At 54.2% G+C, this 23,896-nt stretch overlaps 2 protein-coding genes and 1 pseudogene across 2 annotated transcripts; 2 read left to right on the top strand and 1 right to left on the bottom strand.

Moving 5' to 3' along the window:
* Positions 1-6,376: 6,376 nt before the first annotated feature.
* On the top strand, positions 6,377-7,378 carry LOC120681277 (tol-Pal system protein TolA-like). The gene is made up of 3 exons (XM_039962790.1): positions 6,377-6,869; positions 6,939-7,014; positions 7,120-7,378. Exons 1-3 carry the CDS (start codon positions 6,377-6,379, stop codon positions 7,376-7,378), a joined length of 828 nt encoding a protein of 275 aa, XP_039818724.1.
* A 3,837-nt stretch (positions 7,379-11,215) lies between these two features.
* On the bottom strand, positions 11,216-11,781 carry LOC120682171 (annotated as a pseudogene).
* Positions 11,782-17,176: 5,395 nt separating this feature from the next.
* On the top strand, positions 17,177-21,343 carry LOC120681898 (probable methyltransferase PMT15). The gene is made up of 6 exons (XM_039963555.1): positions 17,177-18,112; positions 19,050-19,260; positions 19,346-19,643; positions 19,732-20,124; positions 20,230-20,307; positions 20,841-21,343. Exons 1-6 carry the CDS (start codon positions 17,387-17,389, stop codon positions 21,067-21,069), a joined length of 1,935 nt encoding a protein of 644 aa, XP_039819489.1. The 5' UTR covers positions 17,177-17,386; the 3' UTR covers positions 21,070-21,343.
* The last annotated feature ends 2,553 nt before the right edge of the window (positions 21,344-23,896 follow it).

Genomic DNA, 23,896 nt, shown 5'->3' with positions numbered 1-23,896 from the left:
CTCTATTAAATATAACAAATGACGCATGCATGGAATATTAAATGTGGGTAAACAAAATAACTTATTGCACAGTTTGGATGTACGTTGCGAGATGAATTTTTTGAGACTAGTTAGCCCATGATAGGACAATATTTACCACATACAAACGAAAAATGCTACAGTGCTTTTCTGCTTCACTTTTCGCAAACTTTTCACATCTAAACACAGCTAAGTTGGTCACGAACATTGTCCTGTCCGGCTGTCCAGAGGAAAAGGCAAAAAGGCATGCCCCTTCCGCATGGAGCTAGGAGCTACTATACACCAAGTCATCACCGCCTGTCCGCCTAGGCAGCCAGCCAGCCGCCCGGCACCTGTTGAAAAGATATATTAAATTTTAAAATAATAAATTATGGATATTATAAGATCTAACATGAACAACTCTATCATACTAACGATCAAATATAACATGATTATGATCTTAGAAAATAACCTTGCTTGAATAGTGGATCGGATATATAGAAGAGTCACATAATCTCGCGGCGTGATCGTGATTTAAACCTATTAGGTTTCCATAACTTAGCTTGAGGCTAAGTAAAAAAAAAGGCAAAATAGCTAATATCGTCCTTGGACTATTAAGCTCGCTCAATTTCGTCCTTCAACTACCAAAAAGTTCAATTTAGTCCCTGAACTATACAAATAGGTCGGTTTTCATCCTTATGCTCAGTTGGCACACCATGGTGGATTGCCTTGTCAGCGACGAGTCAATTTAGGGTTGTATCTCGTAGTGAAATATGTATTTTACCCCTGGACAAATGAGTATAATGTAGTTTGAAGTGCCCAGTTGTCGGTGTCCTGACCCGGCGGTCTGGCACCAACTAGTAAAATGATGCGTGATCCCTCACCCTGGATGGTTGATGCAAGAGGTAACACAGGAACGCACGGGTTTATCCTAGTTCCGGCCGCGAGGCCGTACGTCCAGCAAGGGTGTGCGAGTGCACTATACTATCTTGCACCGGGGGTTCCTGTAGTAGGGGATACAAGCGAGGCGAGAGAGGGAGGGAAGCTCACAAGTCTCTGCTAGATGAGGAGTTGATTGAGGCAAGTGCCAATATCGGGGCTCAAGAGAGCGGGTGTGTGTTCTGCGAGTTACATGTGTGTGAATGATGATGAGATCGTGAAGATAGAGCCCGCCTCCTCCTTTTATAGACACAAGGAGGGGCGTAGTACATGTACGGGGAGACCTAAAGTCGTCGCCTTCTCCCCGAATCGGGGGTGCGCAGTGGGTGACTACTGTAGAAAGTACACTGTGGGGCACTAAAGAGCATGGCGCCAGGCGTGGCGATTGTCATGGGAGTCGTCCTTGGTCTTGTGGGGATCACGCCGGCGTCCTGACAGCTCCAGCAGGCGGCATGGTGGCTCCTGTAGAGGGTAGCGTCCCCTGCACTTGACGTGGCGGCGTTCCGAGGGTCCTGCAGGCGGGGGTCTTGATCGGGTCAAGGTTCGGGCTGCGCCCGAGGGTCGTGCCGATGCTATTCGAGGGTTCCACATCAGAGAAACTACGAGGAGTAGGCAGCACAGTGGAGGGACCAGCGCCGAGCATATCCGCACAGTGCGTCGCAGGTTCCCACAGTGTTGCTACAGTGCCGGGGATGGTGGAGCAGTGACCGGAGTTGGTGGACGGAACTCCGGGTGCTGTTGCTATGCAGAGTGGCGGCCTGACGCCGTCTGACCCGGGTGCTGCAGCGGAGTTGTTGGCATTTAATGCCTATGTACGGCGGGCGGGTGGGCGGATGGCCGTTTGTCCTTTCCGTCGAGGGGTGGCCTCGAGCGAGACGGAGTTGATCCGCTTTCCCGAGGGTAGGCTCGTTACCCTCGAGCGAGGCGGAGTTGGTGCGCTTTCCCGAGGGTAGGCTCGTTACCCTCGAGCGAAGTGGAGGTGCGGGGAGCTGTCGAGGGCCTCAGCGGGAAGCCCTCGAGCGAGGCGGAGATTGCCCCGCGGGTTTGAGGGGGGTGCGAATGGGCCGCACTGTGTACTTGGGCCGTGGATTGGGCTTCTTTGAGTCCTTTCCTTTCCTTCGGATTGGAAGGAGACTGTTGGCCTTCGTGGGCCCGTTTGTCTAACATGTGTTTTGCGTTTTAAGGGCGATTGGGTCCCCTGGTTAGGGTGCCCCTAATCATGGTACCCGACAGTAGCCCCCGAGCCTTTGTAGGGATGAGCATCAACCCTGCAGAGGCTTGACTCTTCGAGAGCGCGACTCGGGCGCCGATCGTGGGAATTTTAGTTGCCCGGCGGGGGCGTTCGAGCTGGTTTGCGGAGGATTTAGATCCTCGAATGTGTGAAATTTCCTCCATGGGGGCGCGTCAGCGCATCCGCTGGTGTAGCCCCCGAGGCCTTGGAGGAGTGCTTGCACTCGTCCAAGGGCTATAAACCTCGCCCTGCATGGTTGATCAATTGGGGTGACTGCCCAGCTTCCTTCTCAGCCAGCCTCGGCGTTCCTTTCAGCCGGCCTTGGTGTTTTTTTGTGCTGGTACAGCAGCCCGTCATTCCGTTGAGCAATTCGGCAGGCGCGTGTAAGCGCGGGAGGTTCGTTAAACACGTGGGATTTCACGATCGTCGGTGGCCGATTCATTCGAGGGTGCAGCTTGAGCCGTGGTACGCGAGGAGCCCCCGAGCCCTCGCCTACGTGAAGGCGTTCAGGGGACCCTCGACTTTTTATTACGACCCTCGTCGCCCTTCCGCAGGGAGGAGGGGTGAAGCGCGCCATGCTACCCATGCCCGGGCCGTGAGCCATGGCTGCTTTAGTGAGCTGTAATCGGGTGGTTCAAGTAGACGTCCGTGCCCCGTTCGATAAGGGTCGGCTTGCGGTCCGGGGACACGTCACATAAAGCACTCGCAAAGGTTCGCTAGGCGGGGCTCGGACCCGTTCGATAGGGTCCAAGGGCTCGATGCTCTCCCTCGATGGGATCCCCCTGCTAGGCACCCTCGGCCGACCTCGACACTGCGTGGGGCACCTCGAACTCCGTGTTCGAGGGTAGCTTGTGTAGCATGCCCATGCAGTCCCTGACTCTGGCGATCTGGCACGCCTGTCAAACCCTCGACGGACCAGGCTTCGAACCCCTGATCAGTAAGGCCTCGTAATCGAATTTCTTCGACGGTAAGGAATCCCGGAGGGAATATTCCGTAATGGTTCGCTAATTGGCGCGGAGTCGCCGGTCGTGCGCGCGGGTCTTCCGCTAGTCGTGGGCGACGTGGCCCGATACGTGCGGTGCAGTGCGGGCGCGCCTTTTCAGGCGGCTGCCTTGGGCAGGCGGAGAGGCGTGGGCGGCGGCTGGCGGATGGGACGGTGCCACAATCCCGCCGCGCCCCATTGGTTACCACACCGTAATTATCGCCGAGTGCGCGCGTGGGTGCCTCCGTGGTTGTGGGGCCCAGCTGTCGACGGCAGCGAAATCTACCGCATTCAATGCGGCAGATTCGGGGCCGCGGCGGCGAATCCGCTTGGCGTGGTGGATAAAAGCGGAGAAGGGGGAATCGATTGGCCTCACCTGGCCATTTTGCTCTCGCCCCCCTACCTTCTCCGCCTCCCTAGCATCCAGAGCCAAGAGCGAGAGGAGGAAGAAGAAGAGGAGAGAGTGCACCTTAGCCATCATTTGAGCTTGTTTCCCATGCTCCCCACCGATTCGAAGCGATGGAGCAGATCGAGGAGCTGCTGTCGTGGCGGTCTTGGAGCAGCTGGTCGCCGATAGGCTCCTGCCGCTGAACACCAACTCGTCGCAGCCGGTGTGGATCCCTCTGTGGCCGGAGGAAACCGAGCCGAATCCCTCCAGCGGCTACATTGTGAGCCTCGTGCGGCTCCACGAGCGGGGGATTCATCGTCCCCGTCGGCAGGTTCATGCGCGTGCTGTGCAACTACTATGGGGTGGAGCTGCACAACTTCGGCCCCAATTCCATCACGCAGGTGGTGGTATTTGTCGCCCTCTGCGAGGGTTACTTGGGGATTGAGGCGCACTGGGATCTGTGGATCCACCTGTTCCGCGGCGAGCTCTTCATCGAGAATGCCTAGGGCCGGCCGAAGAGGTATGCTCGCGCCGGCGGCCTCATGCTCCATGTGCGCGGGCATAGGGCGGACTAGTACATCCCCAGCAGGACGACCGCGAACAATGCCGGGTGGACCCGGGGGTGGTTTTACCTGCGCAACGATGGCGGGCGACTCCCGGCGTTCACCAACAAGGTGCTCCGGGAGCGGCCGAAAAAGTGGAATTGGGGGGTATCGCCCCCGAAGCAACAGGCCAGGCTCGAGGTGCTTACCAACACGCTGCGGCACCTGGCGAAGGAAGAGCTGACGGCAGCTGCTGTCATCGCAAATTTCCATCGGCAGAGAGTGATTCCTCTCATGGAGAGGAGTCTGCCGATTTTCGAGCTTACCCCCGAGGCCCCGGGCGAAGGCTCGAGGACATCGAACGAGCTGCCCTCCCATAGCGCTGCTGCTCGGAGGGCGAAGAGTGCGGTAGCGCACTTCCCCTCCAACTCTGAGGATCTTTGGAAGATCAAGATGCGCCACGAGAAGGGGTACCTCTCTCTGGTAAGTTTGGTTTTCAATCTTTGTCGGTTTTGTGCTATTTGTTTCCCTACTGCTTGCTCCTGATCTGGTCGCGTTTGCAGGGAGTAAGCCGCAAAGGCTATGTCTCGAAGCCCCCGGTCCCGGAGGATCGCCAAGCCAACCGCCTGCGTGATGAGACGGTGAAGAAGAAGAAGAATGCGGCGAAGGAGGCCGCCGCCAGGAAGAGGGACAAGAAGGAGAAGCACACCAAAGCGTGCAAGATTGCTCAAGCGGAGGGTGCCCCACGTCTGCCCACGCCTGAGTCCACCGAGCAGTAAGATTCCTCGAGCGGCGGGTTTAACTTCTCGGAGCTTGATGACTTCGAGGTGGTGATGGGCGCGAGTCCCACGCCGACCCCTCGAGGGGCTGGCGGCGAGGGCTCGTCGATGGTGCTGGGCGAGGCGAGGCTCGCGCCAGGGGCACTGGTGGAGCCGCCCACCGCGAGGACAGAGCGGAGGTGACCCACGCCGCCGGCGAGAGAGAGGTCGCCCACGCCGGCGGCGAGCAGGAGATCGCCCGTGCCGGCAGCGGGCAGGAGATCGCCCATGCCCATGACGGGGCAAAGGTTGCCCTCACCGGGGACGAATAGGCAGACACCTGCGCCTGCGGCATCGACGGCAAGGGTGGACACACCCGCGCAGACTGCCTCGGGGCCCCGGGCCGATCCGAGGGTGACGCCCTCGGGCCAGTCGTCGGGAGGCGTCAGCGTGCCACGGGCCCGGAGGAGTGGCACGGGCAAACGCAGCATGAGCGCCCGGTCAGAGTAAGTGATCTCAACTTTCTTCTTCGCATTCGTTTATCCGACTCTCCAATCCCGCTGGCTTCAACATTTTCCTCCTCATCTGCCCTGCCACAGGGCCACCACCAAGGATGCGGCCTGCCTCGCGCCGACCAAGGCCCTCAAGACCGGGGCGCACACAACGCCGTATTCGGCGCCGTAGCCCCCGACCGTAGGGGAGCCGACCCTAGAGACGGAGGCCGCAAAGCTCCGAGAGGCGGTGGCTCGGGGGGCCCTGTCAGCCCAACAGGCCCGAGCACGGGAGGGCGAAGATGACGCCAGCCAGAGCGACGCTGCGGCGGCCGCCCGGGCCGACGCCTAGGAGGAGGCCGGCCGGGGCGGCGTGGAGAGCGCCGCCTAGCCGGATGTCGAAGCCGGCGAGGGCGGAGCGGGCAGCGTCACCCAGCCGGAAGCAGGAGGAGGAGGAGGTGGAGAGGCGCAGGAGCGCTACTCCAGCCAAAGAGAGGGGGAGACCCTCGCCCCCGAGCCCCCCAGGGCTGGGGTCGAGGGGGTCGCGGAAGTGGAGTCGGCGCCAAGGGCGCCGGCGGTGGAAGAGACCCGCGTCCCGGAGCCCGCGAGGGTTGGGGCGGGGGTGCCGCTATAACGGCAACGGTGCAGAAGGCACCAGAGATCATGGAGCCGGTGGTGGAGCTGCCGCTGATCAGCAATGAGTACGGGGGCTCGAGGGACATCGATCCTGCTGCTGCGACCAGTGCCGCCGCCCGGATTGCCGAGTTTATTTCGTCCTCCAAGGATATCCTCATCGCAGGGACATCCGAGGGGCCCGGTCATGGTGCCAACTATGCGATCGTTAGGTCCGAGGTCCCCTCGGAATTTCTTCACAACGAGCAGGAGGAGGAGGAGGCCTGGAAGGCACAATACGACGTCGGTAGTTAGATCCAACACGCCCTCGACCGCGCCTTCTAGCTCCATCAGAAGACGGATTTCCGTATCAGCAAGGTAAATACTTTCCCCAGGGAATTGCTCGTTTTTTATCTTGTTTTTGTGTGTTCCTCTCATGCTCCTCCGCTCGCAGCGGCTGAGGGAAATCTCGCGCAATAAAAACACCGAGCTGGCCCGGTTGTACTCCCAGGTGTGCTGGCTTGGGCAGTACAATGCCAAGTTGGTCGTTCGAACAATTGAGGCCAACACCTTGGTGACCGACCTAGGGGTGCGCCAGCGTGTGCTGGTGGAGGAGCTGGCACCGGCCGCCAACGAGCGCGACGCCCAGAGTGCTGCGGCGGAGCGGAAGGCCCAGGAGGTTGAGGTGCAGGCTACCGAGCTAAAGCGGAAGGAGGCCGAGCTCCAGGGCAAGGAGGCTGAGCTCCAACGCGAGAAGGCGACCATCGCCACGCTCTCCGTGACCCTCACTGAGAGGGATGCCGCCCACGCTAAGCAGGATGCGGCCGCTCGTAGCACGGAGGCTGCCCTCAAGGAGAAAGAGGACTCCTTGTCCACGCTCCAGGAAGCCGCACGGGCCCAGGAGGAAGAGGCGCGAGGGTTCATCGCGGGTAAATATCCGAGATTTCATTTTTGTTTGATTATAGTTTGCCGCAACTCATCTTTGTTCCCTCGTTCAGAGTTGAAGAAAGCGGTGGCGGACGAGACCGCGGCGAAGGAGGCTGTCAACACCGTGCTCACGGCGGCGCATGACGAGTACGTAGAGCTGGAGTAGACCGCCGTGGCCGTGTGCTAGGAGCTCGAGGGGGAGAGGGCCTTACCTGGTAGCTCGGTGACCAGCCGCCTGCGATCGCTGGGCAGTTGGATCACCGAGCATGACAAGAGCACCTTCCGCCTCGGTCTTCAATGGGCCCTCGCTGTGGCCTCGATGCACTACGACCTGGACCTCGCGAGGGTGTCGTCGGGGTACGTCGTTGCGTCCGGTCTCGATGCAGACGCCACGTCGGCTGCCATGAATGATGCTGATGCCGCCGTCGAGGAGTTCGCCACCGTCTTAGCCAAGAAGCTTGAAGATGACATCCCTCCCATAGCCGAATTGGATGCTGTTGAAGATCCGTAGGGGCGGGAAGGCAACTTGTAGGAGGTCTGGGCCTCGAGGCCCATGTAAATATGTCAGTACTTTGTCTTAGCCGTGACTCTGTGTGAGGAAACTATTGATATGTATTGACAGTGTGGCCGATCGAGGCCTTGCGTGTTCGAGCCCTCGTTTTTTCTACTTTACTTCCATGTTCGCGTATGCGTCTTAGATAAGTTTAGGCGAGGAAGTTTGCATTCACAAACAGCTTAGGCATAGGAAGTGAGTGGGGATGCCGTATCCCGGAGGCGTAGGCGGTCCCACGACTCGGCCGATCCTGTTCCGTAGTCATTTATGCCTTGCGTCTACCTTTCAAAGTATACGAGAAACTTGGATACGGAAATTTTTCGAAAAAATGTTGGTGTTTTTGGGGACGTTCGGGGGTTCCCCCCGTAGTAGCCCCCGAGGGAGGCTTGGCTTTGTTGAGGGTAAAGCCGAGCGTACCTCAGTGTTCGTGCGCGTCCGAGGCCCCGAGGGTTCGGAAAGTTCCCAAAGATAAATAAGTAAAGCATACTCTTTATTGCTTCGGGAAATTTTAAATGCGAGTACAAGCGATGTACAAACAGCTTGGAATTCTAAGGATAGAAGCGACGTAGCTGCTGAATGTTCCAAACGTTGGTGAAGACTTCGCCATTCTCATTCGCCAGCTTATACGTGCCGGGCTTGAGCACCTCAGCGACGATGTATGGGCCTTCCCATGGTGGTGAGAGCTTGTGGCGTCCCCTATTGTCATGTCGAAGCCTCAGCACCAGGTCCCTTTTGTTGAGGTATCGACGTCGGATCCTCTGCGCTTGATATCTTTGCAGTGATTGCTGATAACGTGCTGAGTGTAGGAGCGTCACATCTCGAGTCTCGTCTACTTGGTCTAACGAGTCCTCGCGGACTTGCTTGTTTTGCTGCTCCTGATAAGCCTTGAACCTTGGCGATCCGTACTCCATGTCCGTGGGGAGGATGGCCTCGGCGCCATAGACGAGGAAGAATGGGGTGAAGCCCATGGCTCTGCTCGAAGTCGTCCTTAGGCTGGCCAAACTTGTTCAACTTGTTGAAGATCCTTAGCTTGAGGCCTTGTAGAATCATGCCATTGGCACGCTCCACTTGGCCATTTGTTTGTGGGTGTGCCACAGCTGACCAATCCACACGTATGTGATAGTTGTCGCAGAATGCCAAGAATTTCTTGCCCATGAACTGAGTGCCGTTGTCAGTGATGATCAAGTTCGGAACCCTGAATCTGAAGATTATGTCGGTGAAGAACAGCACAACCTGCTCGGATTTGATCTTGCTGATGGGTCAAACCTTGATCCACTTGGAGAACTTGTCGATCGCTACCAACAAGTGGGTGAAACCCCTGGGCGCCTTGTGCAGCGGGCCGACGAGGTCCAGTCCCCACACGGCGAACGACCACGTGATGGGGATGGTTTGCAGAGCATGTGCCAGGAGGTGCATCTTTCGGGTGTAGAATTGGCAACCCTCGCAGGTCCGCACAACGTCGGTGGCATCGGCGACCGCGGTGGGCCAGTAAAAGCCCTACCGAAACGCATTGCCCACGAGGGTGCGCGGCGCGGCGTGGTGACCGCAGATGCCGGCGTGGATATCTCGGATATGCTCCTTGCCTCGGGGATGGGGATGCACCATTGCAGAACGCTCGAGGGACTGCGCTTGTACAGTTCATCGTCGATCAAGACGAAGGACTTGGCATGCCTAGCAATGCGCCGCGCCTGAGTGTGGTCCGAGGATAAGACCCCTCGGATCATCCAGTCGAGGTACTGGGTACGCCAATCTCGCGGAGGCGAGGCCTCGTCGATCTCCATCGCTTCAGCCTCGTCCACTGAGGAGGTCTCGATGTCAGTGTCCATGGCCTCGGACTCTTTCGTCGAGGGGTCTTTGGCTGATGGCTCCGTGGTCGCAGCCCCCGAGGGTTTGGGTGCTGCTCCGATGGCTTCTGCAGGATTCTTGAAGTCGACGGATGGCTTGGTGAGGTCACGGGGGAAAACGTTCGGGGGAACGGTGGTCCACCCAGACGCGATCTTGGCCAGTTCGTCCGCTTCTTCATTGTACTTGCGCGCGATGTGGTTAAGCCCGAGCCCATCGAACTTGTCTTCGAGGCGATGCACTGCATTGTAGTACGCCTCCATCTTCTCATCGTGGCAGCTAGCCTCCTTCATCACCTGGTCGATGACGAGTTGGGAGTCTCCCCGAACGTCGAGACGTTTGACGCCGAGTTCGATGGTGATGCGGAGGCCGCTGAGGAGGGCCTCGTATTCCGCCATGTTGTTAGACGCCGGGAAGTGCAAGCGCACCATGTACTGCATGTGCTTTATGAGGGGTGAGACGAATAGCAGGCCCGCGCCCGTACCAGTCTTCATCACTGACCCGTCGAAGTACATGAGCCAGCATTTGGCTTGAATCTGAGGCGGGGGCAGCTGAGTGTCGGTCCATTCGGCAATGAAGTCTGCCAAGATCTGGGATTTGACTGCCTTACGAGGGACATAGGTGAGAGTCTCTCCCATCAGCTCCACAGACCACTTGGCAATCCTACCCATGACCTCCCGGTTATGGACTATCTCCCCGAGGGGGAAAGACGAGACCACGATGATGGGATGAGCCTCGAAGTAGTGGCGCAGCTTGTGCCGTGCCAAGATTACTGCATAGAGTAGCTTCTGGATCTGTGGATATTGTGTCTTGGTTTCGGACAACACTTCACTGACGAAGTATACCGGCCTTTGGACTGGCAGAGCATGTCCCTCCTCCTGTCGTTCTACAACGATGGCTGCGCTAACGACCTGAGTCGTTGCTACCACATATAGGTAGAGGGGTTCGCGTCCACTGGCGGTGTTAGGATCAGAGCACCGGTAAGCGATGCCTTGAGTTTGTCGAGGGCTTCCTGGGCCTCGGGGTCCACGAAAAGCGTTTGGATTTCCTTAGGAGCCGATACAGAGGCAAGCCTTTCTCACCGAGGCATGAGATGAATCGGCTGAGGGCCGCTAGGCAGCCCATGACCTTCTGCACCCCCTTTAGGTCTCGGATTGGTCCCATCCGAGTGATGGCCAAGACTTTCTTAGGGTTGGGTTCGATGCCCCGTTGGGAGACAATGAAACCCAAGAGCATGCCCCGAGGGACTCCGAACATGCACTTCTTGGGGTTGAGTTTCACCCCCTTAGAACTAAGGCAATCAAACGCGATCCTGAGATCGGCTACCAGGTCGTCCGCCTTCCTGGATTTCACAAAGATGTCGTCAACATACACCTCTACAGTCCGCCCGATATGGTCTTTAAACACGTGGAGCATACATCGCTGGTATGTAGCTCCGGCGTTTCTAAGGCCAAAGGGCATCGTGACGTAGCAGTACATGCCGAAAGTGGTAATAAAAGAGGTCGCGAGATGGTCGGACTCTTTCATTTTGATTTGATGATAACCGGAGTATGCATCAAGAAAGGACAAAAGTTTGCATCCCACAGTTGAATCAACTATTTGATCAATTCGTGACAAAAGAAAGGGAACTTTAGGACATGCTTTATTTAAACTAGTATAGTCTACACACATCCTCCATTTCCCACTCTTTTTCTTAACTAGGACAGGATTAGCTAGCCACTCGGGATGGAATACCTCCTTGATGAATCCGGCCTCCAGAAGCTTGTGCACCTCCTCGCCGATCGCCCGTCGCTTGAGCTCGTCGAAGCGCCGCAGGCGTTGTTTGACCGGCTTGGAGTTCGGCAGGATATCAAGGGAGTGCTCGGCGACCTCCCTCAGGATGCCAGGCATGTCCGAGGGGCTCCACGCGAAGATGTCAGCGTTGGCACGGAGAAAGTCGACGAGCACCACTTCCTATTTGCTGTCGAGGGTAGCGCTGATCTTCAGCGCCTTGCCGTCGGGTGTCTTTGGGTCAAGGGGGACGTCCTTGGTACCCTCGGCAGACTCGAAGTTGCCTGCGTGCCGCTGCTTGGAGTCCATGGCCTCCTCGGCCATTTCTTGCAGCTGCGTGGCGAGGGCTTCGTCGAGCGCCAGAGCCTCGGCGTGCTCGACACACTCGACGTCGCACTCGTAGGCATGCTCGAACGAGGAGCCGATGGTGATGACACCTTTCGGGCCCGGCATCTTCATCTTGAGGTAGGTGTAGTTGGGGATCGCCATGAACTTGGCATAGCAAGGACGCCCAAGGATGGCGTGGTAGGTTCCCGGAACCCCACCACCTCGAAGGTGAGCACTTCAATGCGGAAGTTGGCCGCCGTGCCGAAGCAGACGAGCAGGTCGATCTGGCCGAGGGGTTGGACTCGCTTCCCCGGTGCAAGGCCGTGGAACGGCGACTTGCTGGGGCGAAGCTTGTCCAGTCCGATCCCCATGAGCTCCAAGGTGTGGGCGTACATGATGTTGAGGCTGCTGCCTCCGTCCATGAGTACCTTGGAGAAGCGGGTGTTGCCGATGATGGGATCCACAACGAGTGGATACTGTCCCGGGTTTGGGACGTAGTGGGGGTGGTCCTCGTGGCTGAAGGAGATGGTGTCCTCTGACCAGTCGAGGTAGGATGGCGTGGCCTTGGTGACAGAATAGACTTCTCGGCGCTCGCGCTTGCGCTGCCGAGAGGTCATGTTCGCCGTCGGCCCTCCGAAGATGAAGAAAGCGTTCTCCACCGAGGTTAACTCGCCGTCGCCACCCTTGTCGCCTGCATCCTTCTTCTTGTCCTCGTCGCGATGCGCGACACGGTAATAGTACTTGCGGAGCATCTCACACTACTCGAGGGTGTGGTTGACTGAGCCCTTGTGGTAAGGGCATGACTTCTTGAACATGTCGTCGAACAGGCCACCACCGACTCGAGGGGGTCCTCGAGGGCCCTTGCAGTCTGGGGAAGCGACGAAGGCCTCATTGGAGTCCTCCGCTTGCCCATATCTGTGTTGGTTCGGTGGGACCGGCTTCTTTCTTTTCTTCCCCTGCTTTTGTTTCTTGGTGGGGGCCTTGGTCTTGTTGTTGCTGCCCTCTGCGGGTGCATCCTCCTTGCGCTTGTTCGCCTTGTTGTCGAAAATGGCACCAACTACCTCCTCGCCGGCGGCATTGTTGGTGGCGGCATCGAACAACTTGTTGATGTTGGCGGGACGGCTTTGCGCAAGCTCATGCACGAGGTTCCTGCACGTCGTGCCTTTGAGGAAGGCATTGATGACCTCAACGTCGGTGACGCTAGGGAGCTCGGTGCATTGCTTGGAGAAGCATTGCACGTAGTCGCACAGGGATTCGTTGGGGTTCTCGGGGTGCACATAGGTGTCCTGGAAGTTGCCCACGAAGATCTTGACTAGGTCGGCCCAGTCGTGGATCTGATCTGTGGGCAGATGCTCGAGCCACGTTCGTGTGGCGTCGGCAAGGTGAAAAGGGAGGTTGCGGGTGATCACGGCGTCATCCGTCGCACCGCCCAGCTGGCATGCCAGGCGGTAATCGTTAGCCAGACCATGGGGTCCCCTGAGTACTTGACGAGGTTGGTGGGCTGTCGAAAGCGTGGGGGGAAGGGAGCGGTGCGAATCTCCCGGCTGAACACACAGGTGCCCGGAGGCTCCGGTGACAGTCCCCTGTCGTGCTCGGGATCGAAGCGGCCACCCCGTCGAGGGGTGTACTTTCTCTCATTGATGATGTTGCGGGCATCGGCGGCAGTGGCGCGTCCGCGTGTGTCGTGGAGGCGCTCCTTCGCAGGAGTCCTCTTAACACGGTCGTGCACCGAGGGTGCCCTTGCGTCGTCCACCGCGGCTGCTTTGCCCTTTCCTTCCGGCGGAGTGTGCACTGAGGCCTCGTGGCCCTGGTGTGGGCCTTCGAAACCGCCGAGCGCATGCGAGACGCAGAGCTCTCAGCCTGCTGCACTGCAGCCTGCTCGATGAGCACCTTCGCCTCATCGCGCAGGTTACGTCCCTCGGTCGTAGAGGGCTTCGGCATGGCTTGAAGTAGGAAAGCCGCAACGAGGAGCTTTTGGCTGGCCCTTTGCAGTTTCAGCGGCTTATCAACGTTGTCGTCGGCCAGGATCCGCTCCCGAGCGACATGCCCCGCTGCCTGAGCCCGCACATCACGCGCGGTGCGCTCCTACTCAAGCGTGGTACGTAGCAATCGTGTCTGCCAATGCTCCTCTTCGAGCCTTTTTTCGAGCTCCGCGAGTTGCGCCAGCTGCGCCCGCCGCGCCATCGAGCTTGACGAAGCGGCGGGGTTCGGAGGGGGCGCGACCACTTGGTTTGCTGGTGGGGGCTCCTCGTTGTTCCCGTCGTCGCTCGGCACTTTGTCAACCATCCCATCCGCCAGCTCGACCATGAAGCACTCCCGGGGGGGATCGTAATCCCCCTCGCTGGAGTCTTCGGAGCAGGTGAGGCAGTAGTCCGCCGCGAGCTGAAACGACCGGAAGGCGTTGAGGTCACGGACCCCAGAGTAGTCCCGCTCCGTGGCTATGAAGTTGTCCATGAAGAAATTGATGTCGTCGGCGATCGATCCCACCGTGTCGGGGTAGGAGTCGTTGGGTGATGATGCAATGAGGTTGCGGATCGAGAGGAGGTGGTGACCCGGCAAGTCCTCGTACGTGCTCATGCTGGTGCTGACCGACGAAGCGTAAGTCGCAGCCGCGTTGCGCATCCCAAAGGGAAAGGGCGACGGCGCAGTCGCGCCCTCCTTGGGAGGTTCCGGGGCCGCATTCGGTGGTGGTGTCGGCACAGGTAGCGCCGGAGCACGTGGTGACGAAGTAGCGACGCCGCTAGCTGCGATACTGGGCTGCGACACGTCAGCCTCAACCCATGTGGGGGAGCTGAGTCGTGCCGCCCTGCGCCGCTCCATGCGCGCTTGCCGCGTGCGTTGGCTCGAGCGCCTGTTGCAATGGAGTTGATCCGCTTTTCAGAGGGTAGGCTCGTTACCCTCGAGCGAAGCGAAGGTGCGGGGAGCTGTCGAGGGCCTCGGCGGGGAGCCCTCGAGCGAGGCGGAGATTGCCCCGCGGGTTTGAGGGGGATGCGAATGGGCCGCATTGTTTACTTTGGCTGTGGATTGGGCTTCTTTGAGTCCTTTCCTTTCCTTCGGATTGGAAGGAGACTGTTGGCCTTCGTGGGCCCGTTTGACTAACATGTGTTTTGCGTTTTAAGAGCGATTGGGTCCCCTGGTTATGGTGCCCCTAATCATGTTACCCGACACCAGTTCATAACACAACTTTATGGACACATGGTTATAATTCACTATGAGATGTTCAGGGGTAAAAATGAATATTTCACTACGAGATGCAACCCTAAACTGACTCGTCGCTGATGAGGCAATCCACCGTGGCGTGCCAACTCAGCATAAGGATGAAAACAGACTCATTTGTATAGTTCAGGGACTAAATTGACCGTTTTGATAGCTCAGGGACTGTAGCATTACTGTAACAATTTAGTGTCTAATCACGTCCTAATTAGGCTCATTAGATTTGTCTCGCGATTTACAATCCATTTGTGTAATGCGATTTATTTTTTTACTATATTTAGTACACCATGCAAGCGATTTAAAAAATTTTGCATTTTGCGTTTTGGAATCTAAACAAGGCATAATCACAAAACTAATTACAGATCTCGTCTGTAAACTACGAGATGAATCTAATGAGTCTAATTAATCCATCATTAGAGCATGTTTACTGTAGCATCACTGTAGTAATTTAGTGGCTAATCACGTCATAATTAGACTCATTAGATTCGTCTCGCGATTTACAATCCATTTATATAATGCGATTTATTTTTTAACTATATTTAGTATATTATACAAATAATTTACATTTTGTGTTTTGAGATCTAAGACAAAGCCCCCAATCCACGAGACCACGTCCACGACCCACAAGAAATGAAAACCTCGAAGGCAAGAGAACAAAGCCAACCCACGAGCAAAACAGTCTCATGTCGGCCTCACCCTTGCTATAGAAGCAGAATATAAAATTCCACCGCCCTAGCTCAGTTTTAAAATCCATCCTGGTGCGTCACTTTTTTAGCGTTATCCTCGGATGAATCATGCCCGAAATGACCAAATTGGACTAATGACACTGCCTGTCCATGGCTGCCTCTCTAGTTTAAGGCTGACCACAGCGGAGGGAGCAAGAGCAAATTTGTTCCCTCCTCGTTTCCCACACCCTCTCTGTCTACAGTGCCAAACAGTGCATCTACAGTGCCAAACAGTGTATTTGCTCCTTCATTTCCTCCTTCCACTGTGGACGGTCTAACCCACGCCGCGATGCTGGCAAAGCGGCATGTTGCCCAGCGCTGGATCTTCGTCTAACTATACTGTTTTCCGAAACATGTAAAAAAAAATAGAATAAGGCCAAAATATCACTGCCACAAAAAAGGAAAGTCTACGGATGCAAATATGCAATGCAAGTTCACAAAGTAAATGGACAAATCATTGAGCCGTTTTATGGTGTACAATTCACAATTTGCAATGCATTTCAAATGATACCATATAGGCGCACTGGAGATTTTTTTTTGTTAATTGAAACAAATGGAGTACCCTAGAGAGTTGATATGTACCTAAAAGCCAAAAATGTCAAATTGTTGACAATATATATCGGCAAAACATACATCACTCAACAATGTCAATTGTAGAGGATCCATCTAGGGATGAAAACTAAAATGGTAATTTCTGATTTTTGAGAATCTTTTTATATATTTTTTTTACTTTTAAGGCCAAACGAAAATGAAAATAATTATCAACAAAACAAAAACGAAAATGGTAAAATAATATGAAAGTGAAAACGACAATAGTTTTGAGCATTCTCCGATCGTTTTCGAGATATTCTACCGATAGAAATACTGTATTTTCAGATATTCTACCGATAGAAATACTATATTCACGTACAATGCTAGTAGCCTAGCACCTGCTAACTATATTTTTAGAGTCATGACTTATTTATCCTAACCCTAAATCACAACCCATCGACCTGAATTCATAGGACTATGAATAGTTTCTTAGATTGTGGGATTATTGCCTAAATTTTTAGTACTATGAAATGAGATACATGTTATGTATGGATGGATACTTGGATTAACATTTTAACCATCATTATTTGTGCACGAAATGTGTCAAGTTATATGGTTAGAGTTGTGCTATATGTTTTGACATATTTATCGTCTTTCAAAATATCGTTTCAATATGTTTCGATCATTATTGATATGTTCTCGATAGTATATTTTTATTTTCAAAATTACTATAATACCAATGTCGTTTTCGATTCCGACAACTATCATTTCCATTTTCAATGAAAAATGTGAAAGTAAAAGTGAAGGAGACTTTGACCATCGTTTCTTAGTTTTGATCCCTCTCTCTTTCGAAACTCCTTATATGCTTTACTCCTGCTGATAGGATATGAAGCTAGCTAGTACCACCACAAAATCTTTTCACATCCCCGTGATCTACTGATCTGTCCAACATTTGCACGACTAGGCGTAGTTCGTGCCCTGCCATTTTGATCCAGCAAAGCCAGAAGGCGATGATTTGGATCCAGCTAGCAAAGCGGAAGCATTGCCATTTCTTACGTTGCGCCAAACGAGCTACCACTGTAACTCCAGCGAGTCCTTCAATGCTTTACCAAGAAACCAGCACGGCACAACTGTCACGCTCCCCCGCGTCGACACCCTGGGAGCCCAGCCTCTGAGCCACGCTCCAGATTTTACCCAGGGAACACCGGACCAGGGCAGGCGTTCCCAAGGCGCGACCGTTTGCTTGCCAGAAATCAACCGGCCGCCGCCGCTCCGCTCCATAAACACTCCTCTCTCCATCTCTCTCGTCTCCACCCCGTGGTAATCAAACCGGGCGAGCGCACATGCGCCTCCCTCCCCCCGTCTCCACCTCCACCTAATCCCCCGGCCCCCGCGCCCCAATCCGAGGCGACCGCCCGGCGCTTTAAGCGAGCGCACCACACGGACGGACGGGCGCGGCGCGCACGCAGGGACAGGGGCGCTAGTGCGGGAAGCAGGCAGGGAGGCAGCCAGCGCTAGCGGAGACGGAGAGCGGCCGCGGCTGCAGAGGAGGTTCGCCATGGCGGCGGGTGCCACCGCCGCGAAGCTGCACCTCTCGTCGGCCGCCGCAGCCGGGCGCCGCCCCTCGCTGCTCCACCTCGCGGCCGTCGCGGTCCTCTGCTCCCTGTCCTACCTCCTCGGCATCTGGCACCACGGCGGCTTCTCCACGGCCCCCACCGCCGGCGCCAGCGCCGCCGTCTCCATCGCCACCGCCGTTTCCTGCGCCTCCCCGACCCCGACCGTCTCCGCGGGCTCCTCCTCCCCCTCCTCCGCGGGGCCGCTCGACTTCGCCGCGCACCACACCGCGGAGGGGATGGAGGCGGAGGCCGCGCCGCGCCAGCGCGCCTACGAGGCCTGCCCCGCCAAGTACTCCGAGTACACGCCCTGCGAGGACGTGGACCGCTCCCTCCGCTTCTCGCGCGACCGCCTCGTCTACCGGGAGCGCCACTGCCCGTCCTCCGACGCCGAGCGCCAACGCTGCCTCGTGCCGGCGCCCAGGGGCTACCGCAACCCGTTCCCGTGGCCCGCCAGCCGCGACGTCGCCTGGTTCGCCAACGTCCCGCACAAGGAGCTCACCGTCGAGAAGGCGGTGCAGAACTGGATCCGCGTCGACGGCGACAAGTTCCGCTTCCCCGGGGGAGGCACCATGTTCCCGCGCGGCGCCGACGCCTACATCGACGACATCGGGAGGATCATCCCGCTCCGCGACGGATCCATCCGCACCGCCCTCGACACCGGCTGCGGGGTAAGCCCACTCCGATCGCAATCGCACATCAACACTGCCCATTTGCTTCAAATGATCGCATGCGCACAAAAAATCAATTCGTGCCTCGCGAAGGCATGGACGAATTCGTGGTCAATTCCAGTCAGAAGATTTGAGAATAGCAGACGGAGATCTCGGGAATGGCGTTTGCTAGCTTTGCGGGTGTCGGAAGTTTCCGATCCCTTCCGCGATTTCGGGTCAGAGGGGGGGTGTCACTGCAAACGGGCATGACCCGACTAAAGCTGGTACTCCAACCCGATAGGAGGGGCATTGGCTGGGCCGCCGCTTCATTTGGTAAACGGAATCTGGCTGCAGTGCACAACGAAAAAATTGCAATATTAAGACTGTAAACATTGATCACTCGTGAATTTGACAACTCCCAGTGAATACACTGTGGGACCATCTTGCACAAGACTGGCTTTGGCAGAGATTTTGTCTTCGCCCGGGGGATCACTGCTGAAGCGTAGGGGAGTAGATAGAGCTGTAATCTTTGCAATAATGCTGATGTTAATGATTTGATGTCTACGTGCCTGTCCTTTTCTGCAAAGTAGCATCCCACGTACAGCAAACATATCTTTTTTTTAGAACTATACAGCAATTATATCTGTATTTGCGATTGGGTTCTCATCAAATTCTTGATAGGACGTCAGGAAGGCGTATCTGTTGTATACTTGTATACACCAGGTACGCCGTGGAAATGGGTGCCTTTTTTCTGTAGTGCCATTGCGCAGGATAGCACTCCAAACAGTTGTGCTTGTTGCCAATTTGAACATGGCATTTTAGTCCGATCGTTTCAGGCATTGCACCTGGAGGAATTGTGAACTTTACTATTCTTGCACCCCTGGATTTGGGCAACTACCTTAGCGGCAAAACTGGATTTCTGATTTGACGAATGAGCTCATTCTGCTGCTCTGTTCAGGTTGCGAGTTGGGGAGCCTACTTGCTGTCGCGCAACATCCTGGCCATGTCCTTCGCACCGCGAGATTCACATGAGGCACAGGTGCAGTTTGCACTGGAGCGTGGTGTGCCAGCCATGATTGGGGTGCTTGCCTCCAATCGGCTCACCTATCCGGCCCGTTCCTTTGACATGGCGCATTGCTCCCGCTGCCTCATCCCATGGCAGCTCTATGGTATGCTGCATTATGGACAACCAATGCTGCAAGTGTTCAGAATTCAGTTGATTGCCATATACTTATTCTTCCCATTTACATGCAGATGGTCTATACCTGATAGAGATCGATCGCGTTCTGCGGCCTGGAGGGTATTGGATCTTGTCCGGACCACCCATCAACTGGAAGAAGCACTGGAAGGGTTGGGCCAGGACTAGAGAGGACCTGAATGCAGAGCAGCAAGCTATTGAGAAAGTTGCCAAAAGCCTCTGCTGGAAGAAGGTCATGGAGGTCGGTGACATTGCTATCTGGCAGAAGCCTACTAACCACATTCACTGCAAGGCCATTCACAAGGTTATCAAGTCCCCACCCTTTTGCTCTAGCCAAAATCCAGATGCTGCCTGGTAAGTATAGCACCATGTTAACCATTTTCAGTTCAACTCAATGTATTTTCTAGTAAATCGCTAATCATATTCACGTGATTGATTTTAGGTACGACAAGATGGAGACTTGTATAACTCCACTCCCAGAGGTCAGTGACTTAAAGGAGGTTGCCGGTGGCGAGTTGAAGAAATGGCCGGAAAGGCTCACTGCAGTACCGCCCAGGATTGCCAGTGGCAGCATCGAGGGGGTCACGGAAGAGATGTATGTCGAAGATACTGAGTTATGGAAGAGGAGAGTTGGACACTACAAGTCCGTGATCTCTCAATTCGGGCAGAAGGGCCGGTACCGCAATTTGCTTGATATGAATGCGAAGTTTGGCAGCTTCGCTGCAGCATTGGTGGATGACCCTGTGTGGGTCATGAACATGGTCCCGACTGTGGGCAACTCGACAACCCTGGGGGTAATATACGAGCGTGGCCTTATCGGGAGCTACCAGGACTGGTACGTATTAGTACTGCAAACATGGGTGCCTCGTAGATTGTCAGGACTCAGGTATTCATCCTTGCCTGGTCTGACGTCCCCTTCTGAAATCTGAATTCACTGCAGGTGTGAGGGCATGTCTACTTATCCCCGGACCTACGACCTCATTCATGCTGATTCAGTGTTCACGCTATACAATGGCAGGTAAATATACAAAGGCTGTGTTTAGTTCCCCCAACTTCCTCCAAACTTTCCAAAATTTCCATCACATCGAATTATTAAATGTACCAAAAGACGCATGCATCAAGTATGAAATTTAGGTAAACAAAATAACTAATTTCACAGTTTAGATGTACATTTCGAGACGAATCTTTTGAGCCTAGTTACTTCATGATAGGATAATATTTACCACAAACGAAAAAGTGCTACAGTTCGCTACAATGCCAATTTTGCAGGGTTTTGTAGGATCTAAACACACCCAAAAGTGCAGTAGGTTTCAGTCTGGCACAGCAGCTTTTGTCCTATTTAGATAGTTGTTTCTGTACAGTTCGTCTGGTATACGTTTTAGCCGAACTGGCTTGCCTCAGCTTAATAACTTATTAAGGGTTATGGCTGCATTATGTAAATCAGTCCCACATGAACTCTTAATCTAAGAACTGTCGATTGTAATTGCTGCAAGTAAATTTCAAGATAACGTGTAAACCTCAGTAAGACTGACAATTCCTCTGCTTTGCAAGGTGTGAGATGGAGAACATTCTGCTGGAAATGGACAGGATCCTGAGGCCGGAGGGCACGGTCATCATCAGAGATGACGTGGACCTGTTAGTGAAGATAAAGAGCATCGCGGACGGGATGAGATGGAATAGCCAGATCGTGGATCACGAAGATGGTCCGCTCGTCCGCGAGAAGCTCCTCCTTGTTGTGAAGACATACTGGACATTGGGGGACAACAAACAATGGGAATAACGTGGAATAAAAGAGTTAGAGCAATTGACATGCTTGGCAAATCTTGTGACTGGCTTTACCCTGTGAATCTGGAGTTTGTTTTATTTTTTTCCTTTTGGGTATTCTTTTGGAAGAAATAGTCCACAAAAAGGAGATGCTCTCCTTGTTAAGCTATATGAGAGAGGGAAACCCAGCACAGATTTTGACATGAAACAACAGAATTGTGCCAAGTGGGTAAATAGAAAGTATAATATTGGGTCAATTTTTCCTCCGGGAGCACATTGTTTAGCTCTAATTGTTAGATGTTCATTGTGTGATCCTTTTTGTTCAAATGTCACCGGATCAAAACCCTGAACTCGAACTAATCATCATAACCTTGTGACTCTGATAAGAATTCAGAAGTGGTCTTGTTTCCACTGAACAGGTAATGCAGGAATCATGCTGACCTATCGTCTAACTGTTCTGAACTTATGCCCTGATCATGAAATGCTCGCCGGCCGTGCAGAATGCATCGACGTCATTTCTTCCCCAGCAAAGCAAGCAACTGTATGCCAACTAGACGTGTTCTGATTTGATCGCAAATTTGGTTGCAAGTTGGGTGCTTCACACCGAACGCATCATGGGTGGAACGGTTCCGACGGGTTTTCCTAGCGCCTTCGACTCTGTACTTTCTGCCGGCGTATGTGTCGGTGCCGAAATTACAGGAGGAACACAGGCCAAGCAAAATACTCTCTGATCGCAGTGTCAGATAGGCCCAGAAAAAAATAGCCGAAACACTCGAACCACTTGATTTCAGTGGGAATCCGAAAGCGATTTTTGCGCAAATATAGCACAAATCTGTCACCTTCACGCGGCATTTTTCTGGAAAGGAAAATATTTATTTTTTGAAAAGGTCACGCTGCATGTTTTGTCTAGTGGCCTTAATAGCAATCACCAAACGACTAATGGCTTTCTGGTAGAACAGTGTTTAGTTTATGAAATTTTTTGAGTTTGGGTACTGTAGCACTTTCATTGTTATTTGATAATTAATATTTAATTAGAGACTAATTAGGCTTAAAAGATTCATCTCGTCATTTCTAGTTGAACTGTGTAGTTAGTTATTTTTTTCAACTACATTTAATGCTCTATGTATATGCCCGAAGATTCGATGTGACGGGTACTGTAAGAAAATTTTTGAGAAGGGCGAGTTGGGCAGCAGGTACCGTGCTTTTGAGTACAGTCGGTGCCCTAAATTGTGGTCTCAGTAACGGTTCGGGAGCATCCATTTGCCCAGTGACCATTGCCGGCTCATCTCCAAGATCAGAGAGTGGGGATAGGGATACGATAGGTACCTTTCAACAACGGCGACGAGCGATCGTCTTCACCGGCATGCACACACTGACACACAGGAACCAGACAGCAAGTGCAACCGCCCAAGGGCGGATTGGTCCCGGACAGGAGGAGCAAGAGAACAAACACTGGTGGTCAAACGTGGCACGTACCGAATCGAAAACCGATACAGACACGCAACAGATATACAGAAAGAACAACGTGAACAGGAGACCCGTTGGTATGGTCATGTACTCATGTAAGATTTTTTTTCTCTTCCCCATTTTTTTTCAAGAAAGAGTGCACAGAGGTGTCCCGGTTTTTAGCAGCTAGTGGCTAGCTGTGGTGCTGCTAAACTCACCTAACTCTGCATTATAGAGCTCGGGTTGGAATGATGGCCTCTCTAGATCTGCATGTAGTAATTGGCTGCCTGTTAGTGGCTGGACAATCGCTAAGACCTAGCACCAGGGGTGCTAGTCTGATTTAAAAAAAAGCACCAGTGGTGCTAGTAGTGGTTAGGAATCTCTGTCAGAGACAGCTGTCCAAAAGGATCTATGAGAGGATGTCATTAGCGATGCACATGAGGAACACTAGCAATGGCAATGAGCAGCTCGGCAGTTGGATAATCCTGCTATGCTAGTGGGTAGGAGTAGTGGCATTGCCATTTGGTGATTTGAAGCCATGGTAAATTCATGTTTCACCATGATACTGCAGTGTTTGGTGCTCCAGCTTCTGCAGATACCGTGACTGGCACTGGATGATACTGAGAGCCTGAGACGAAGACGAGAGGTAGGGGACTGCAGGAGAAAGTTCAGTCGATTGTCCTATGCGCATGCCACAGGCTCCTTCCATGTGGGATGGGCTCAAGTGCAGCTTTTGCAGCAACGCTTGTGCTCGTACTCCGTAGCGCGGAGAGCTTTCTGCCAGAGGCGTCCCTCCCGTCGCGTCCTCGGTCCTCCTCCTCGTCCGGCGGTGCGTTGCTTTCCCAACGACCCCTAGTAGAAAGGCTGCCGATAGGACCAGGACCACGCGTGCAGGCAGGACGGGAGAATCCTCTAGCTGTGCAACTGCAAGGGAACCTGACATTTGGATCAGCCAGCCGGTGGTTGTTCACCGTTCACGTGCTGTGCGGTAGCACAACTGAACTGACAGTACGTTGCTGACATTTGGATCTGCTTCGACGGTTGTTGCCCGGCAGCGGGGAGAAAAGAAAAAGGCTACCCGCACCGGCAGGAAAAGCGAGGCAACGCGACACTCCATTTTTATTATCCATCATTTGATTAGTTTTATGCCTCCTCTGCGTACAATAATCTGCAGCACTCAACAACCATCACACTAACCTGAAGATTGAGTTCGTGACCTCGTGCAGCTGTTCAGTTCGTTTCAGTTGTGCTAGGGTCCATGGCAGTGCAGGAGCAGTTGCAAGGAGATATCTTCGTCCACAGGATCCTCTTGTTGCCGGGCTGGATTACTCATTCATTCCGCTCATTCATGGTAGTATATTTTTCTTAAATAGGTGCGGCGCTTCTGAGCATTTCAA

The sequence above is a fragment of the Panicum virgatum genome, chromosome 7N, assembly GCF_016808335.1.
Source record: "Panicum virgatum strain AP13 chromosome 7N, P.virgatum_v5, whole genome shotgun sequence".
NCBI lineage: Eukaryota > Viridiplantae > Streptophyta > Magnoliopsida > Poales > Poaceae > Panicum > Panicum virgatum.
This window is presented reverse-complemented; position numbering and strand designations above follow the sequence as displayed.

Coding starts and splice junctions, on each gene's coding strand:
- LOC120681277 (XM_039962790.1), top strand. CDS start 6,377: ATGCTCCTCCGCTCGCAGCGGCTGAGGGAAATCTCGCGCAATAAAAAC. Junction 6,870..6,938: donor GGCGCGAGGGTTCATCGCGG/GTAAATATCCGA, acceptor TCCCTCGTTCAG/AGTTGAAGAAAGCGGTGGCG. Junction 7,015..7,119: donor CTCACGGCGGCGCATGACGA/GTACGTAGAGCT, acceptor ATCGCTGGGCAG/TTGGATCACCGAGCATGACA.
- LOC120681898 (XM_039963555.1), top strand. CDS start 17,387: ATGGCGGCGGGTGCCACCGCCGCGAAGCTGCACCTCTCGTCGGCCGCC. Junction 19,261..19,345: donor CATCCCATGGCAGCTCTATG/GTATGCTGCATT, acceptor ATTTACATGCAG/ATGGTCTATACCTGATAGAG. Junction 20,125..20,229: donor ATCGGGAGCTACCAGGACTG/GTACGTATTAGT, acceptor AATTCACTGCAG/GTGTGAGGGCATGTCTACTT.